The sequence below is a fragment of the Dama dama genome, chromosome 33 (genome assembly GCF_033118175.1).
Source record: "Dama dama isolate Ldn47 chromosome 33, ASM3311817v1, whole genome shotgun sequence".
Classification (NCBI taxonomy): domain Eukaryota; kingdom Metazoa; phylum Chordata; class Mammalia; order Artiodactyla; family Cervidae; genus Dama; species Dama dama.
In genome coordinates this window covers 31877128-31896739 of record NC_083713.1, presented here as the reverse complement: position 1 = coordinate 31896739, position 19612 = coordinate 31877128, and the positions used below count along the sequence as shown (strand labels likewise).

The 19612-nt window shown below is 36.6% G+C and overlaps 1 protein-coding gene across 3 annotated transcripts in view; it reads left to right on the top strand.

Moving 5' to 3' along the window:
- XIRP2 (xin actin binding repeat containing 2) overlaps nt 1-19612 on the top strand; it is a 328214-nt gene that overhangs the window by 281520 nt on the left and 27082 nt on the right. For all 3 annotated transcript variants that reach the window (XM_061135453.1, XM_061135452.1, XM_061135451.1), the window contains one exon: nt 4936-5073. In XM_061135453.1, coding sequence (XP_060991436.1) covers nt 4936-5073 — 138 coding nt within the window. The remainder of the gene's footprint in view (nt 1-4935; nt 5074-19612) is intronic.

The following is a 19612-nucleotide window of genomic DNA, read 5'->3' as shown; positions in this document are numbered from 1 at the left end:
CACTGTATAAATGTGTTATTATTGCCACAATTATCATTTAACCTATAGCTATTCTCCTCAGGAAGGTTGGGAATTAATTTCAAAATCTTAATAATGTGGGTCTGCCTCCCACCCTCCTTGTTCACATGTATGGTTAATTTAAATTCACTGGCAATATAATTTCTTTTGCTTTTTTCATTTCTCTGTATGCACTAAATCCATTACAAGTAGCTTAATCAACATAGAAATGAGGGAGATTAGCAATGTAGGCACTCTGCTAAACCAATTATGATTATAGGAAACAGCAGGATCCAGTAAGACCACCGATTTTTAGAGCCAATGTGTAATAAAGTCATATTCAAAAGAGTTTGTTGGGCTCCATATTCTGTGGCCTTCAATCCACAGGATTTGAGAAGTCATTTTATTAGTAGAAGCCTTACAGTTTAATGGAATGTAAGGATATTCTTTTATAATCATAATCTCCAAATTAGCAAAGATGTTCATTTATTGGAAAGAGAGAGAGAATAGCTAAGAAGGGTGGTATTCTAAAATAGCTACTGTGAAGCCGCGTTTTTCTTTACAAATTATTCAGAGACAAGAATGACTGTGCCAAACTCATTAACAATATTGAAATTCTAGATGACATTTAAGATTTTACATAGTAATTAAAATACATTTTAGACACAGCAAAGATGTTGAATGAATGTAGAGAAATAAGTATCTAAATAACTTCCTAAACAAATAGTATCCCTCCAGCGCCTCCTACCAGTCTTCTTACATAGCACCCCCTGTTGGATCATTAAGCAACTTCACAAGTTAGGTTATAAATTGGAAAAATGTTTCTTGGGGAAACAAGCTGAGTTTGAAAATACCTAAAGACTAGTTATTTACTAAGCTATCTTTTATCTAGGAAGACTTTTATCTTGCTAGGCACGAGGATAATATGCCATAAAACAAATGCATGATTTGTATTTATAGTATGTTAAAAGGAAAACATTTAAATCTGGCACATGGGAAACTAAATTTCTCACTATTTAACATAAAAAAAATTAATTTCAGTGCTATTATGAAGAAAATCTATGTAAAAGGAATTTAATAGTCCCTGTCTTTCCTGCCCATGTATAGATAAGACAAACTGAGGGACAGCGATTTATGGGAGGTCATGTAATTAGATAGCAACACAGCCAGACTAGATTCAAAGTCTCTTGACTCCAGTACTCTTCTAACTATATTAAACTGCCTCTTCTTATACAGGAAAGCATCTTTGGTCCAAAAAATGCCCTATTATTTGGTTTGCCCCTAAGCTAATATTTTGAGAAAAATGAGCATATATATTATCTCAGAGAAATCCTGATGAATATCTAAGATACAGCAAAATAACTGCCTCATTTGGTCAGTTGCATCAAATGATTGTTTAATCAAAAAAGCGTGGAAACTACTTATAGCCAAGTTTTGTCTACACAAATAAACCAAATATTTTATGTTTTGGAAGTCATTGATTTGACCCCAAATTGAATCCATTATATTTGAATCACACTGAGATAGTTTCTTTGTCTTAGATCAGTTTCTCTTTGTCCTAGAATCAGCCAGATGGTATTTTGTTGAACATGAAAGGCTGGGGCTTCCCTCGGAGCTCAGTTGGTAAAGGATCTGCCTACAATGCAGAAGACGGGGGTTCAATCCCTGGGTCAGGAAGATCCCCTGGAGAAGGAAATGGCAACCCACTGCAGTATTCTTGCCTGGAGAGTCCCATGGGCAGAGGACCCTGGCAGGCTGAAGTCCGTGGGGTCGCAAGAGTCCTACACGACTTAGGGACTAGACCACCACCACAAAGGAAAGGCCTGCCTGTGAAAAAGCATCAGTCCACAGAAGCCCCCTAGAGGAGAAAGGAGGAGTAACATTTATTAAGCAACAAAACAACACATTTTGTACTGTGCAATTTTATTTCCTTTATCTTCTTTTTTAACACTTGCAAGAAATCTGTGAGAAATATCTTGCTATTCCCCCTAGTTTATAAGAAAGAAAACTGAGGTTAAGGAACTCTAGCCCAAGGTTTTAAGGCTCACACATGGGATTAGAATCACTGTCCTACTCCCCAAATTATGTTATTTCTATTATGCTCTAGAAACCAAGAACAGTTCTTTGTAAACAAAATTGCTGATTCTCTATGTAATATACTTGCCTAGGTTTAAGTGTTATGTATTTAAATTAACTTACTATTAAAATAACATTAGGTAGATTTTGTGTTAGGTATTTAAATTGACTTGTTAAGTAGAATAATTATTATTGGTGTACCCATTAAATTCCAAATCTTATTGCTGTGTCCAAGAATAGGAAACATAGAATAAGGATAAACATTTTTTTAAAGGTTCAATGCAAAGCAATCTAAGTTATATGATCACTGACAATTACACGGAGTAGTTGGGATGTCAGTACATGGTGCTAACCAAGGCAAAATGATTTCAGTCTAAGCAAAGAAACATCACTCCAGCTTATAGCCACAGGCTGCTTCTTGAGTAAGTCCTGCCATCATACATAGGTATACTTGCACTTACAAGCTGAACTAAACAAGAAAACCTTTTCACTCCCACTAACTAAACTATAGCTCAAAGGGCTTTCTCCCTTAGGCCAGCAAGTGGCATCAGGAGTACTGGGTCATGATTGTATTACTAGAAAATATGAACAAACTGTATGCATTGTTGTGTATGTAACATGGTCTAATTCCAAAGCACGATGTTAAAGGAAATGAATGGATATATTCATTTTTTTCTAATTAGTAGATAAGAGGCAATCTATTCAGTGTAAGAACTGATATTTTTGTGCAAACACACATACTAGGAAAGTATCCATTCGTTAGCATAATTAATCAGACCTACCAGATTAACTTGCACATCATTTGGACATTGTTTATAGTTGTTGGAAAAGGTAACTTTCTTCTTAACAAAATTTGGCTTGATTTCCGTAATTTGATATTTATATATTATTTATACATGATCAATTGAAGGTCATTTATGTAAATTAAATGATGGAGGGGAATAAGAGAAATACTGTAGCCTTAATTTACCCGTCCCTTTCTTTATCTTAAATTTCAAAAGAGACGCCATAATTTCTTATGATTTTAACATGTATCAAGTGATAGTAATTGACCAGGATTTATGTGTGAAGTTTGTTACAGTTTGACAGAATGTATCCCTTCTTTCCATTGAGCTAATGTGCTATTCTCAAATATTTGGCAGGCCCTGTAAGGGGGAAAGGTTATAAACTTGATAAAGCAACCACTTGAGTGTCTGCCAGTAATTCAGATAATCCTGAATATTAATTTCATCTCCAGTATTTAAGAGTATTGCATGCATGTATACATGTACGCACAGTCAGTCCTGTCCAACTCTTTGTGACCCCATGGACTGTAGTCCGCCAGGCTACTCTGTCCATGGGATATCCCAGGCAAGAATACTGGAGTGGGTTGCCATTTACTCCACCAGGGGATTTTCCCGACCCAGGGATCAAACCCACATCTCGTGTCTCCTACGTTGGCAGGTGGATTCTTTACCACTGTGCCGCCTCTGGAAACCCATTTTAGCATATGGAAAACCTCAATATAGTGTTGTACTTTTAGTATTTGTTTGAGAAACTACTTATTTCAGTCAAGATTTCAGGGTCGTTAAGAGTCCACAGTCCAGGGAACCTCAGCTCACAGGTATCCAGTTACTCCCAGGTCTCAAGTCTTCCAGGGTTATGCCAGGACTGGGCCAGCCCTCAGGAGACCTTCTGTGCATGAAGCGTCACTGACTCTCCTCCCAGTCTCACGCTGGGACACATCCCAGAGGAGAGTGGGTTGGCCTGGGGCCTGTTTGCTTAACAGTTGTCTTCCCACCTGGTCTTGAGTGCCTGCTGGGCTGGGGAATGTGCTGAATCGTCAAAACCAAAGCCTTCGCGTTAGTGTGCTTCCCACAAGGGCAGAGTATCTGACACAACTTCTCAAAGTGGTTCAGGTTGTCCCAAGTGACTACTATTGGAACAAGCTTTCTCATCTGCAAACTGCCAGTGATGGACCAGAGTCTTTCTAAACTTAGACCCTCCCCCGCAACCCAGAGTCTCAAATACCAGTGCTAAGAGTCCTAGATACATCCATCCCGGAGTATCTATGTTTCTGCCTATTTTTTAAAGGCTAGTGTTAAGACAGACAGCTGTGATTAAGACACGCAGGTATGGATTTAAACTCCAGCTCCCACACTCACACCCTAGTTGTGAGAATTTAACAAGATGTCTTACTTCCCCAAACCTCAATTTCCTCATTTTAAAGTGAGGATGATAAATGTTCATATCTCACAGAATATGGAGAAGCATCAAATGAAAAAATATATGTAAATATATAGAAGAAAATCACTCAGCACTATATATTAAATAGTGGTTGTTTTTATAAACTTTAATATTTTTGCATATGATTAAAAATATGCTCCCCTAAAATAACTCCAAAGCTATTTTGTTCATCCTTAATGATTTAAGTATATTTTGGAATAAGTCAAATGTTTTTTTAATATTCTTAATAATGTGTTACCTATCTATACATTTGGAATTTTAATGACAACTTTATTATGGATTAAAATTTAATCCATTATTCTAATTTCTGGCTAGTTTGTATAGTATGAGAGAAATACATTCTAATAAGTATAATCTCCAGATATCAAAATCTATCTGAGATAAAGAAAATTAACTCCATACTTTGAAGATTCTTCTAACTTTATATCAGGAGACTGATACATGAAAAACCAATATGGATAGATTATTTTTATGAAGGTTTTCTGTAATAAAGACCTCCTAAAATAATTGTTTATGTTACTATCTTTCTATTATACCACCCATTAATAATTGTCAATGATTGTTTTCAAAATAGCTTGAGAATCCCGCCCTGAGATGATATAAAGTTGAATTTTCCTTTTTCTTAACTTGTCTTAGATGCTGGAAGAATCAGAAATGTGCACAGTGCCTGGTGGTTTGGCCAGAGTGAAGAAACAATTTGAGAAGGACAAAACTGCTTCTTCCTCAAATACCTTCACTCAGTACCAATACCAACGCCAGGACAGATCTGAGCAGGTAATACTACTATCAGTAAAGGATAAATCCTGTCTGGCTGAAATGCTCTTATTTCAGTGCTAATATAAAACACACACCCCGCGCCTGCTTTGGTGGTATATTTGTTTTCATTATTCAAGAATGATAATTTTTAAATGTCTTGAAAATCATCCTGAAAGCATATCAGTGTATTTATTGACTTATTGGAGCATTTTGACATGTTTCTAGAAAATCACACTGGTGTATTTTTTTCTCAGCTTGTAATGTCTCAAAAATGAAAATTAAATAGTCTAAGTTAGTCAACAGGTAAACAGAAATGTTGAGAACGATATTTACATTGAACCGCTGCCTTTGCATTATAACTCATGATAAACTACCTGTTATTTGTTTGCATAGATTAAATTTGAAGCATTATTCAGCTGCTTATTCTGAGGAGTTTTCTGTTTTCTTAAAATCATCAAAAATTGAGTAGTGGAACCCAGATGTTATACAAAAGTTAATAATGCAACCTCTAAATGCGATCTTACATAAAGTTTTTTTTTTTTTCCCATTTCATTACTCCATTGTCTTATATCACCAAATATTGTCATGGGTTATAATGATTTTTGAATGTGAAAATACTAGTAATAAAACTCATTAGATTGAGCCTGGCACTGTGAAAAATAATAATTGCACTGTAACTAGCCTTTCTACGAGGAAGAAAGTAACTGGGATATTTCTGAAATGTTGTCATAGGAGATAAAAGTATTTTTTTTGTTGTTTTTGTTTTTTCAGAAAAACCCTTAGGATATTTAAAGTTGTCTAAGTTTTGAATATTAAGGTAGTCGAGTGTGTATGGTGGTAGGGTGGCAGGGAAAGTATATCAGATAGATTAATTAGGTCTGATATGTGAAATAGTATTTGTTTTCTTTTTCTGGCTTTGTTTGAAAAAAGTTTTTAAGGTGCAATATAAGTAGCTCAAGTTTAGGGCAAGATTTCTTTTAATTTTGCCTAAAGGAAATGTAATATAAATAAATTAAGATTGGATATTGTTGCTGTTTGGTCGCTAAGACATGTCCAACTCCTTTGTGACCTCATGGACTGCCATGGAGTTTTTCAGACAAGATTATTGGAGTGGGTTGACATTTCCTTCTCCAGGAGTATCTTCCCGACCTAGGGATCAAACTTGCAGGTGGATTCTTTACCACTGAGCCACCAAGGAAACCTGGGATTGGATATACTTGTGATCTAAAATATAGCTTTTGCAACATAGGAATCTAAGTGAATCAAGTATGTGTGTTTACTTGAAATTGATCCACTACATGATATATAGTCATTATTAATAATTTAAATAAATCCTATGTAGAAGTATAGGTTTTTACAGAGCCTTTAATTTACAGGAAAGCGGTGTGATAGAGTGTAAGAACTAGGAGACTTGTAGATATGAGTTCACGCACCACCTCTGACATTTATCAGCTGAGCCACAGAGACCCAGGGCCACCTTCACAGGGAGCAGTTACACAGGACCCCTTGGGTGGAAGGACCCTACACCTAGTTTCATACTCTGCTATTATCTTGAAATTCTTAGTGATTTTTGAACAAGGAACATTACATTTTCACTGCACACTGAGTATGTCAAATTATGTTGCCAGTACTACATAGTCCAAATTCATAACCCCCTCAGGTCTTAGTTTCTGTTAAGAGGGAGAAACCGATGAGTGATTGTGGTGGGCAAAGATGACAAAGGGTATTTCCATGAAAGCATTTCATCATCTGTAAAATTTGGTATCAATTAGGACGCTTTATTTTGCAAAAGACCAAAAACCCAACCACAAACGTCTTAAACTAAAAAGAATATTACAGATTCATAAAAATGCAATCTTGTAGAAGGGAGATTTGATGTAATCTCCAGAGGTATACTAGAGCAGCTTGCCTGTGCCAACCCTTTCATTATTAAGTGTTTAGGAATTTTGAAAACCAGATAATATCATGTTAATAGCTTGAAATCAGCCATATTGTGAATATTAACACCAAGGGAATTGGCAACAAATCAGGAATAGTTTTCCTCCCTTCCTTCCTTCTTTCCTTCCCTTCTATTCTTCCTCCCTTTCCTCTTTCTGTCTCTTCTTTGAGCACCCATTGTTAGGCATGTATTACATGACCATTGACTTAACCAAGGATTCGCAGTATGTCTCCAGCACAGTAGCTAGGAGCACTTGGATGGAGCAAGATCACTTGGGTCCATATCCCTGCTCCTTAACTCTTTGTTGTTTAGTCACTCAGTCGTGTCCAACTCCTTGGGACCCCATGGACCGTAGCCCACCAGGCTCCTCTGTCCATGGGATTGCCAGGCAAGAATACTGGAGTGGGCTGCCATTTCCTTCTCCAGGGGATCTTTCTGACCCCAGGATCAAACCCACATTTCCTGCTTTGGCAAGCGGATTCTTTACTGCTGAGCCACCAAGGAAGCCCTCTTTAATTTATTAGCTGGTGACATTAGGCAAACTTCTTAATTTCTCTGTGTCTCAATTTCCTCAATTATAAAGCCAAGATTAGAATAGCACCCACCTCCTAGGTTTGTTAAGAGAATTAAAAAAAGCTATTTTTGTAAAGTACTTAAGATTGTGCTTGGACCTTATAAGCACTTTCCAAGTGTTTGCTTTAAAAACTGAATATCTCCTTGATCGTATTTCTTTTTAACCTCTCAGCCTTACTTCCTCTGAGTTGGCCCCATTTTCACTTAAATTTTCCCCAGAAAAGACTAAAAATGATGGACAAAAAAGAGAATCCTTTTCCCAGAAGCCCCAGGAAAAAGCCTTATAACATCTAATTGGCTCTAAATAGAATACACGCGCTTCCTCTAGAACTAAAGTGCTATAGCCAGAGGATGCTGATTGGCTGAGCAGCCTCTGTGCATGTCCTCAGCATCCCCTTAGGAACAAACAATAAATAGAGGCTGGGTAAAAACCATCAAACCAAAACAATCAACCAATCAAAAACAAATCAAACCTGGGTAAAAAAAATCAAATCAAAAAACAATCAAAAAATCAAAGCAATCAAACAATATATGTGTGTGTGTATTGCAGATGCATTTTTCTCCTTGCAAGTATAGTGTACTATTATAAGCTGTAATCCCTGCTCTGTGAACATGAAATACTAAAGTATGTAAGAGTAAAAAAAAAAAAAAAGCACTAAAAATCTGAATAGCTGCATGATTCTAGACCTGTAATGACCTCTCTGAACTTCAGTTTCATTATCTGCCTTTAGACATACTAATAATACCCCGTAATTCCATGAGGAATTACTAAATCTAAGTCATAATGCAATGCAATATAAATAAATTATAAAGGAAACATGGGAGAATAAACAAGTAAATACCATTTATTGAACCTTACACCGAAATCTGTAGGGAAATAAAAGAAACAAGTCATCTGTCCTTAAAAAATCAGATTACGTGACTTATAATCCTTAATGGAAATTTGAGATATCTATCAAATTTGGTTATAGAGCAGAAAATGTAGAAAAACCATGTCTTAGATATTCACTTAAATGTTTAAAGCATTCTAAAAATGTCCTCTTTTATCAGCAGGGATTGAGGACAAAAGATTTATTGGTCGACAAACAGTTAATTCTGTTTTATCCAAATTGTTGTCATGCCTGAGAGTATTTTCTGTCTCTTTGTTTAAAGTACTTGAGATTTATCTCTCTGCTGAGTTCTGCCCATGGCCAGAAAAATATCTAGTTTGCTAACATATATAAATTAACTTGAAAATAAAGTTTAATTAGAGTTAAAAGAAAGAACATTTTTTTTTTGGATTTCTGACAATATCTAACATCACAATTAGTAATAATTTCATAGTGAAGTGAAAATGTTAGTCGCTCAGTCGTGTCCAACTCTTTGCGACCCCATGGACTTGTAGCCTGCCAGGCTCCTCTGTCCATGGAATTCTCCAGGCAAGAATAATACTGGAGTGGGTTGCCATTTCCTCCTCCAATAATTTCATAAAATGTAATATGAATTCCAATCCACCTCTTTTCTTCCTAATGTACTGAAGTCAGATATTTCAAGGTAATTAGCTATTTGGAAGCAGTTTGTCTAGAAGACAGGCAATAGGACTAAACAGGTTTTGAAAATTAAGCTCTCTCTGAGGGTAAAGTTCCCTCTTTTTTTAAATTGATTATACCTATTGAAAAAGAGGTTCTAAATAGTGGGGGGAAAGCAGGTACAAGATACAGGAACACTCACTATGCCAAACATTTTAAACTTGGAATAATGTCCTATTTATGTATTCTAGACTTCAACTTTATGGTTCTGCCTGTCTAACAGTTAGCAACAGCACTGCTAGCCTTTGGGAATATCCTTATGTAAATCAGAAAAAGAAGCCACTCTGGACAGTTATGGTCTCTGGGTAGCAGAGGTATGGAGTTCAGCTTCTTAGAAGAATGTGTTGGGGAAAACGTTATTGTTATCGGTGGTTCTGGTAGTTAGTACTGTTTTTAATATCACCCATTTAGAGTCTGTTTTTCAAAGCATCCATTACTGATTCCTGTAGATAAGAATGAAATCCAACCCTCTTTAAGGGATTATGAGCCATTCAGCATGTGTCCTGTTGATATTTAGGTTAGAAATATCACATTAGCATTGTTTCTCATTTTGTCTTAGGACTGAATTCTCAGAATTCTAAGCCAGTGAAAAGCAGTGGGTTCTTAATACTAGAGTGGAAAGGACCACTTAAGAGGGATATTTTTAATCCACTCACTACAACAGGCTCCATTTGGGAAAACATTCTGAATAACCCATCCCCTCATCTTTAAAAAGAGATCTTGAAGTACATGGAGCAGATATTAGGATAAATGTGTTGTTGGTAGGAAAATGCCATTCTTGTCAGAGTTTATTTTCACTCACCCTTTGTATGGGTTCTGGGTTGTTGTTCTTTTTAAAGACTTTCATCCTCTCTTCATTTTCAACAGCTTTATTGAGATAATTTGCATACCATAAAATTCACCCATTTTAAGTGTACAGTTCAATGGCTGTTTAATATATTTACAAAGTTGTACAATGTTGCCACAATCTAATTTCAGAACTTTCCCATTCCTCCAAAAACCAAACCTTGGACCCATTAGCAATCTTAGGACCTTCCTTCTTTGTGCCATATTTTCACATTCAGGATTTGATCTTCATCCTCTCATGCTTATTTCCCCTTCATTTTCTTTCTCTTGTATTTACACAGTACTGATTACCTCTTTGCATATTAATTGTGAAGTCCTAGCAGCTCTTTTCTGCAGTTGCTTCTTTTTTTCCCCATTTTTGAGTGGTTTACATAGGGAAGAACAGATGGAGCTCCAAAAATCTGGTAAGTAATCAGTGTGATGCTGTGCTTAGGCCATTGCTTTCACATGAGAACGGCTGCACTGAATCTATGTCAAGAGTCTAAAGCATGCCTGGCCTCCACTCCCTGCTGCCAAGTCTGATGTGGACCAGTAGGGAGCTGCAAGACAGGGTGTATCTTTCCACATACATCTGCTGTTGCAAAAAGCCTCACATAAACAGTCGCACTCTATTAAGATTTTGTGGATTTGAAACAATCTCTAGACAATTTTAGGTTGATAGAAAACATTTTTGACAGCTTGTGACATATCTGACATCTGTGTGTTTTAGACTCTTTAAAGGTGACCCATAACTATTTTCTAGCAAGCTAAACATATTTTTATTAATTGTATATCCACATTGCAAAGCATTTCTCATAAAAAGTGTTTTAAGCCATATACATACATGTTTTAAGTCACATACATGTGGCAGCTTTCTGCCACATACATAGTTTTTCAAGGGCCTGGATTGCTATTAACAACCCCAACCTAACCTATATCTCTATCAGCACACAGGATTGTGACCAAACGTATGTCTATTGAAATTTTTTTTTTTTTTTAAGTTGTGTGCCTGGTTTTTAAATGAATATTGTAACTAAAGTAACCCAATCAAACTGAGGCAGTTTAGAGGAATAGTTAACCCTATCAGTTCCAGAATCAGACAGCCCAGGTTATAGTCTGCTGAGTTAACCACGGAACCTTCTCTATAAAATGAGGATTAAGTAACATGTGTGTTAGGAATAAAATGAGATGGTTCATGTAAAATTCTTACCAGAATTGACCAGCAGATATGACCAGTTCAGTAAATACCAGCTAGCATCAGTAGTAGTATTGCCACTACTTTGCCATTCAAAGTAGAATACAATTCATAAACTTATTTTAAGTAAAATGACAAAGAAGGATGGCATTGTTCTATGCCTCACACCTTACCTTTCTTTTTGCCTTTTTGGCTTGGGGCGACAGAATCATTTCCTAGAGGCTCATTAGGCAATTAAAGATTAGTTTAAAATTAATATCCCTGAAGATGCTTTGCAACTGGTAACCTTCTGCTACCCAGTCTCCATCTGTCTCCTCTCTTCCTATCCATGTCCACCTTCCTATAGCTCTGTACATCTTGGTGAAACCATGTCCAGTTCTAACTGTTGCTTTTTGACCTGCACACAGGTTTCTCAGAAGACAGGTAGGGTGGTCTGGTATTCCCATCTCTTTAAGAATTATTCAATTTGTTGTGATCCACATAGTCAATGCTTTGGCATAGTGAGTAAAACAGAGGTAGATGTCTTTCCGGAATTCTCTTGCTTTCTCTATGATCCAGTGATGTTGGCAATTTGCTCTCTGGTTCCTCTGCCTTTTCCAAACCCAGCTTGTACATCTGAAGTTTCTTGGTTCACGTACTGTTGAAGCCTAGCTTGAAGGATTTTGAGCATTACCTTGCTAGGATGTGAAATGAGTGCAATTGTGTGGTAGTCTGAACATTGTTTGGCATTGCCCTTCTTTGGGATCAGAATGAAAACTGACTTTTTCTAGTTCTGTGGCTACTACTGAGTTTTCCAAATTTGCTGGCATATTGCATGCAGCACTTTAACAGCATCATTTTGGATTTGAAATAACTCAGCTAGAATTCTATCACCTCCAACAGCTTTATTCATAATAATGCTTCCTAAGGCCCACTTGAATTCACACTCCAGAATGTTTGGCTCTAGGTAAGTGACCACATCATTGTGGCTATCCAGGTCATTAAGGCCTTTTTTTGTATAGTTCTGTGTATTCTTACTACCTCTTCTTAATCTCTTTTGCTTCTGTTAGGTCCTTGCCATTTCTGTGCTTTATTGTGCCCATCTTTGCATGAAATGTTCCCCTTGTATCTCCAATTTTCTTGAAGAGATCTGGTCTTTCCCGTTCTATTGTTTTCCTCTATTTCTTTGCATTGTTCACTTAAGAAGTCTATCTTATCTCTCCTTGCTATTCTCTTGAACTCTGCATTCAGTTGGGTATGATTTTCCCTTTTGCCTGTCTTCTTTTCTCAGCTATTTGTAAAGCCTCCTCAGACAACCACTTTGACTTCTTACATTTATTTTTCTTTAGGATGGTTTTGATTAGCTTCCCTGGTGGCTCAGATGGTGAAGCGTCTGCCTATAATGCGGGAGACCTGAGTTCGATCCCTGGGTCGGGAAGATCCTCTGGAGAAGGAAACGGCAAGCCACTCCAGTACTCTTGCCTGGAAAATCCAATGGACAGAGGAGCCTGTCGAGCTACAGTCCATGGGGTTGCAAAGAGTTGGACACAACTGAGCGACTTCACTTGGTTTTGATTACTACCTCCTAACAGTGTTACGAACCTCCGTCCATAGTTCTTCAGGCACTGTCTACCAGATCTTTTCCCTTGAATCTATTCCTGACTTTGATTTAGGTCACACCTCAATGGTCTAGTGGTTTTCTCTACTTTCTTCAATTTAAGTCTGAATTATGCAATAAGGAGTTCATGATCTAAGCCACAGTGAGCTCCCGGTCTTGTTTTTGCTGACTGTATAGAGCTTCTCCATCTTCAGCTGCAAAGAATATAATCAATCTGGTTTCAGTATTGACCATCAGATGATGTCCATGTGTAGAATCATCTCTGGTTTGTTGGAAGAGGGTGTTTGTTATGATCAGTGTGTTCTCTTGACAAATCTCTGTTAACCTTTACTATGCTGAAAATGAGCAAAGAAACTAATCTGCCTGGTGGCTTAGAGGGATTTAGAAGCATTACCATATGAAGCCCCACCCCTACCCCCTTGTTTCTCAGGCAGTCAGGACCTCAGGGGATAGTACAAATACTCATAAATCAGACTAAGGTACAAGCATAGATCCAACACTTTCAAAATATCTTGAACTGGTTGCTTTTCTTTCTATGATCATCTCACTGATTCTCCAAAACAAAATTTGTAGGAACAAGATTTATCCCAGTTATTGCAGTATTATGACCATAGTTCCTCTTCTTGTGAATGGTACTGTGAGTTTTCCATTTCTGTAACCTATTTGTTCTGATAGAACCCATTTTCAATTTCTTTTACAGAAGACAAGTGCGCTTACAGATATACCCTTCACTTCTTTCAAGTAAAAGGAGTTAGGATTGCTCAGGAGGAAAGGAGTGGCATTGTGCTTATCACAGGGCTTGTGGTTGTTGTGGGAGTGTCACCTGGACCCTTTCCACAAAGACACAAAATCACAGCAGAATTTCATATTCTCAGTGCTTCAACACATGATCTCAAAAAGCTTTTGATGTTGATAAAGATGTAAAGATTATTTAGACATAACCAAGTTGTATGTCTTCTTTTATGGGAGAGAGTAGACATTTAGGGAAAGTTGGAATAGAAAAAAAAATATGTATTTGTATAGCCCCTTCTTCAATCTGAAGTGTCCTATTAGTTTAGAATTATAACTGTGCTCTTTGTGTAATTACACCTAAAAAGCTTCTCAAGTATGTAGATAATATACTATAATATATTTACTAAATATACTTTCCTTTTAAATTTAATAATAGAATGGCAAGATACAGAATTTTAAGTCCTGAGATTTTGCTAGTTTGTGAAGAGCAAGGAAAATTATAACAACAATAGAAATCATTAACATTATACAATCATTATGTTTTCAGAACTTAGTAAAATCTGCAAAAATGTTTTTTTTTTCATATAATTACTTTTATGAAAATGGGTGTTTTCTATAAGCACTTGACATCAGAGGATATATTATTAGCTCTTTCTGCTGCTTCTGGATCTGATATTTCTCAAAATAAACCTGTCCTCTTGTGTATCTGAAAATGATTGGATAGAGTCAAGCCTGTCTGTTCTTTTGAATGTTCATTTATTTATTAGTTTGCATAATTACAAATGAATTATCATGCTAAAAAAAAAACAAAACTGGAAGAACACAAGGCATGAGAAAAGAAGAAGCCTAAAGAGATTCTGTGCTTAGAGGAAATGCTTCTGCAGAGATATGTTTAGGAAATTCTTCATTTTTTTCCAGTTTCTTGGTAAATCTCAACATCACAGAACCCAAAAGTAAGATTACATCTCCTTCCAACAGCCTTTTCTTCTGCTTCTTCTTTATCCCTCTCTGTCCTGAGTGATCTACTCAGCATGGTCCAATAAACAGTTCTTTCAGTTCGGTTCAGTTCAGTTCAGTTGCTCAGTTGTGTCTGACTCTTTGTGACCCCATGGACTGCAGCACACCAGGCTTCCCTGTCCATCACCAGCTCCCGAAGAGCCTTCATTTTCAACCCTTTCAGGAGGACAGAGCACTTCAGGTACCAGCCACTAGATGGACACCAAAAGGGGGAGCCAGGTACTCAATTCATCTTCCTTATCCTTGGGTATACCATGGTCTTCTAGAGACATCATTCTGCTTTGCTATTTGAAATCCCTCCATTGGATTCTGCAATTCATCATATTGCACAGTGTATAGAAATATGGGGAAGATTTGTGAGGCTTCAGTGAAGTCAAGACTTTAGGCTGGGGTCCAGTTTGTGAACCTGTTATCATAAGCATTTTTTGTCATTATTCTAAAAGTATCAACAACAAATTCCCCCAATCATATTTTCGTTGATTTATTTTGTTTTTCTTCAGTTCAGTTCAGTTCAGTTCAGTCGCTCAGTTGTGTCTGACTCTTTGCGACCCCATGAATCGCAGCATGCCAGGCCTCCCTGTCCATCACCAGCTCCCAGAGTTTACTCAAATTCATGCCCTTTCTTAGAGGATCTAAAAAAGGAGTATTCCTTTCTTCCCCTCAATTTCTTTTGTTTCCTGTCTTTATTGTTTCCAGCCCTTTCATTACTAAAGAGGGGATTATGGCAATGACAAAGTGTACCATCAAGTCTGGGCACAGAAAATAGAGAAAGAAAAAGCAGTAATTTATGGGGATGAGGGAATGTAAAGAAATATGGGTGAGAGAATTAGAGATACTTAGATACACAACTACTTTTTCGATATCAGAATCAGCTGCAAATGTGTTGATTTCCTCCTGTAAAAATAGTGGTGAGACAAACAATATTATTTCAGACAAAATACACGTTAACTTATTTAAATATAATGATCATTGTCTCTGTGTTTAGCACTTATGCTCAGTATAATTTCTCTTATAATTCTGAGATATGTAATCAAGTATTTATCTTTTACTGTTTCCTAGACCACTATACTTGAAGTTTTAAAGACTATCACCCCTTCTTAGCAAAGTCTATTTGAATCTCATCTGCTCTGACCCCTCCTTACAGAACTAATTTGATCTTCAGTCATGAATCTCCAGCAAGTGGGTGGGTGTTCTACCGTTTACATTGCTCTGGAATTGATAAGTATAACTGGAAGAAAATCCAATACAGATCAAAGGCTATGTCCTTAAATTTCATTTCATCTGATTTGTTTATATATATGTATAGGAGTTAAATGGCTCAATTTTTAAAAGCTATAGATGTATACTTTTAGGCAAAATGAAACTATTTAAACATCTACATAAAGCAAATAGTTCTCTGTCCTTTTTTGATAAGAGACTCTTTTCAATTTTGAGACCCCTCTAGCCCTTTAACCCCTTTAACCCAAATTTGAGACCCCTTTTGTATTTTTTAAATCTTTGCATGTGATTACCAGTATTATATTGATAGAAAAGATGTTTCACTGAATCACCAACCTTAAAAGAAATAAAGAAAATTGTGCAGTTACCTGATAAACTAGTGAAAACCATATTAGAGGAAAAGACTCAGTGATTTTTGAAATCAATGTGCAATAAAAATTACAGCACATGACTATTAATTTTTTAATTCTTTGAAGGTGTTTCAGTGCAGTTCTTCAGCATATTTAGCTACTTGAGGATAATGACTCTCCTTTCTTGTTCCTAGTTTAAACACACTTTAGGTACATCACAAGTGCATGTTGAGCACATAACTTACTGCTTTTAGGTGTTAAGAGCATTGATTCTATACTGATGGAATTCTTGTGAACCTCTGTACCATGGTATATACTTGTAATTTTCAAATCTTGTGCAGCATTTTCCCTTCAACTCCTTTTACTGATTAAGTCCATGGGTAATCAACATGTAGAATTTAAAAATGGTAGAAGTCTTAACAAATCAGATGTTATAAAGTGTGAAGGGCCTTGTGTATTTCCTGACATATACAACACTCAATCAGTGGTAGGTCTTTCTTTCTGCTTTCTTCAATGCTTCCCTACACTCTACCCCAGCAGATTACGAATCAGGATTCTAACTGTGACTGAAATTAGCTGTCATTTACTTACCTGATTTCTCACTTGAATTGATGACAAACTCCAGCTCATAATCCACCATTCCTATTTCCACTTCATTATCTTTACATTTCTGATGTTACTAGAAGATACATTCACCAGTGCAACTGCAACTAATTACCCTTTTATTTTTCAGAAGTTTCCCTCATTTTGAAGAAAACCCAAGTGATCAGAGTAATTAATTTGTAATCATAATTAATAATTACCCTGAGAGGCTTTGTTTGCACAGATTATCTTGGAGTGCCTATATCAGAGCTAAATCTGTTTTACTGCACTTCCTTCTGCTTGGATTTTTATATAAGGAATTAAAATGTATCCCTCCAGTGAGTTAGACTGATGACCATAAAGACTCAGAGGGATGGTGAAAGGAGGAGGCAGGTTTGTATAACAGGAACTCTTCATGATCCTTTTAGCAGAGAAATTTTACTATCTCAGTCTTCCCAAAGGAATGTGTAAAGTCAAATGGAACATATATTTCCAAGAAATAAGCCCAAATGAATTTCATCATAAGACATGAATAGTGTTTTCTACACTGAGTGGCATCCCTTTTCTTGTAGTTTTAACTGGTTTCTATTTGATTAATAAGACTGCAGTGTTGATAAATAACTCTTTCTTAGGAGAGATGATGTCCTATTTTCATTCTTTTGGACATCTGCACCTCCGTCTATCCCTGGGGACTTCACCATCCCATGAGGCAGAACCAATCTCCACTAGTAGAAACTGCAAATACCATACAGTCACTCACCTGGCATTCCTGGTATCTAGGACTCAAGCTTGTCAACTAGACTGCACCAATCAGACACCTCCAATTCAAGCTTTGCATAAGGAAGTAATGAAATGACACGAGAAGCAAGAACTATGCAGAATCAGTTTTGGTGATGGCTGATAATAGGAGATTAGCTACATCAAGTTTCAAGAAATAGTCATTGTAAAAACAGTATTCATGACATAGTATCAGTGGCTTTGGCAGTGGGTGTGTCCAGTGTCAACCGCAAGGGTGGATTCACCAGAAGATTCTGCAGCATTATTCAGCATGATTTCTCACTATAAAACCTCCAAGTCTCATTCTCTGAGAATATTTCGGGAATCTTATTCCTAGAGATTCTGTGAAATACACTTCTACTGTGAATTGTTTCTTTAACAAAGTACCTTTCCTATTTATATCAGTTAGACTCTGTGACTGATAATATACATACACATATGGTGGTTTAGTCACCAAGTCGTGTCTGACTCTTGCGACCCCATGGACTGCAGCCTGCCAGGCTCCTCTGTCCATGGGATTCCCCAGGCAAGAATACTGGAGTGGATTGCCATTTCCTTCTCCAGGGGATCTTTCTGACCCAGGAATTGAACCCGGGTCTCCTTCATTGCACGCAGATTCTTTACCAACTGAGCTACGAGGGAAAATTACAAATCTTAACATTCAGTTTATTATTTATATGAGAGGCACAAAACAGGACCTTTTAATGAAGAGTTAAGTGTGAAAAGAACTGTATAATAGTAGATTGAATCACTGTGAACTAACTCTTCATTGGATATCAGTTCATGAAAGATGAATCAGAGAAAAACTAAATCAGTGATCTGAAAGCTACTCTTTGGCCATGCCTCTATAGAAATTTCCATGTCCTAGGGGCCAGAATGATTTAGAAGGGTTATAATATGCATAGGCACCTTTTTGCTTCTCTTTCAATAAACCTCACAAATCCACTTCTTTTCTGGTGGGGAAAAGAATATACATATTGAAACTTGTTTTTTCTTTTGTTTATGGACTTATTTCTATAATGAAAAAATTCATGGCAAAATATATTGACATGACCAGAGACAATCTACTTTCATTCAGTCTTCTTTTTTTCTTTTGCCTTATTTACTGTGTATCTTGAATTACTGGGGAAATAGCTGATTCAGAGTAAGTGTACAATGAATATTTGTTAAGCAAAGATAGCAAATATTAATGTAGCACTTATAAGCCAGGTTTTCACATCTGTTAGTCAGATTCTTCTTGCAGTAACCTTCCAAGATAGGGACTATTTCATCTGCAGATTCTTCTTGCAGTAACTTTCCAAGATAGGGACTATTTCATCTGCCCCCCTACACACACACACACACACACACACACACACACTTTTTTTGGACAAGAAATGAACTCATGGAAGAGCTAAGTAACTTGCCCAAAGAAAGTGAGCAAATGTGATCCAAACTCAAGAAGGCTAATTCCAGAGTCTCTGCCTTGTCATTTTTTTATTCTGCTGATAGTCATTAAGCATGCACCATATATCAAGCACAAAAGATTCAGTGATGAGTGTGATATTACTTTGCCCTCAAGAAGCTCTCTCTATCAGAGAGACAGACATAGGACAAATGATTACAAGTGCAATATGGTAGATTCTATGATAGAAAATATAAATGAGGTTTGTTAGGACACAAAGGTTGTAATAAACTTTACTCTGGATGAGGGATGATTGAGGAGGGGAATCTGAGAGTGGAGAATGCTTCAGCTGACTTAAAATATTTTTTTTTAAATGTAGAATTACACTGTAGGTGAAAGAAACAGCTTATGCCACAGGTAAAATAGTATATTTATGAATATAGTGAAACGTAATTGAGCCATGGGGCTGGAAGTATAGCGAAAGCCTCCATAAGAGAAAAAAATTATAATTTTTATTTTATTCTAAGGCAATCAAAAACCATTGAAGAAACAAACAAGGGAGTAAGATGAATAGATATGCATTTAAGTAATGTTTTTCCTAGCTATATAGGATTGATGTAAAGGGTGTCAAAGTTAGATTGAAGAAGGTAAGTTAAGAGGCTACTGATGTTGCAGATTAAATATATGAGGGCTTAAATGGGTCAGAAATTCTAGAATAAAGGGGACATTGACTCAAAAGATAATTAAAGGTAGAATTGGCAGGGCTTTTACTGACAAATCGACTGAATATTGGTGAAGAT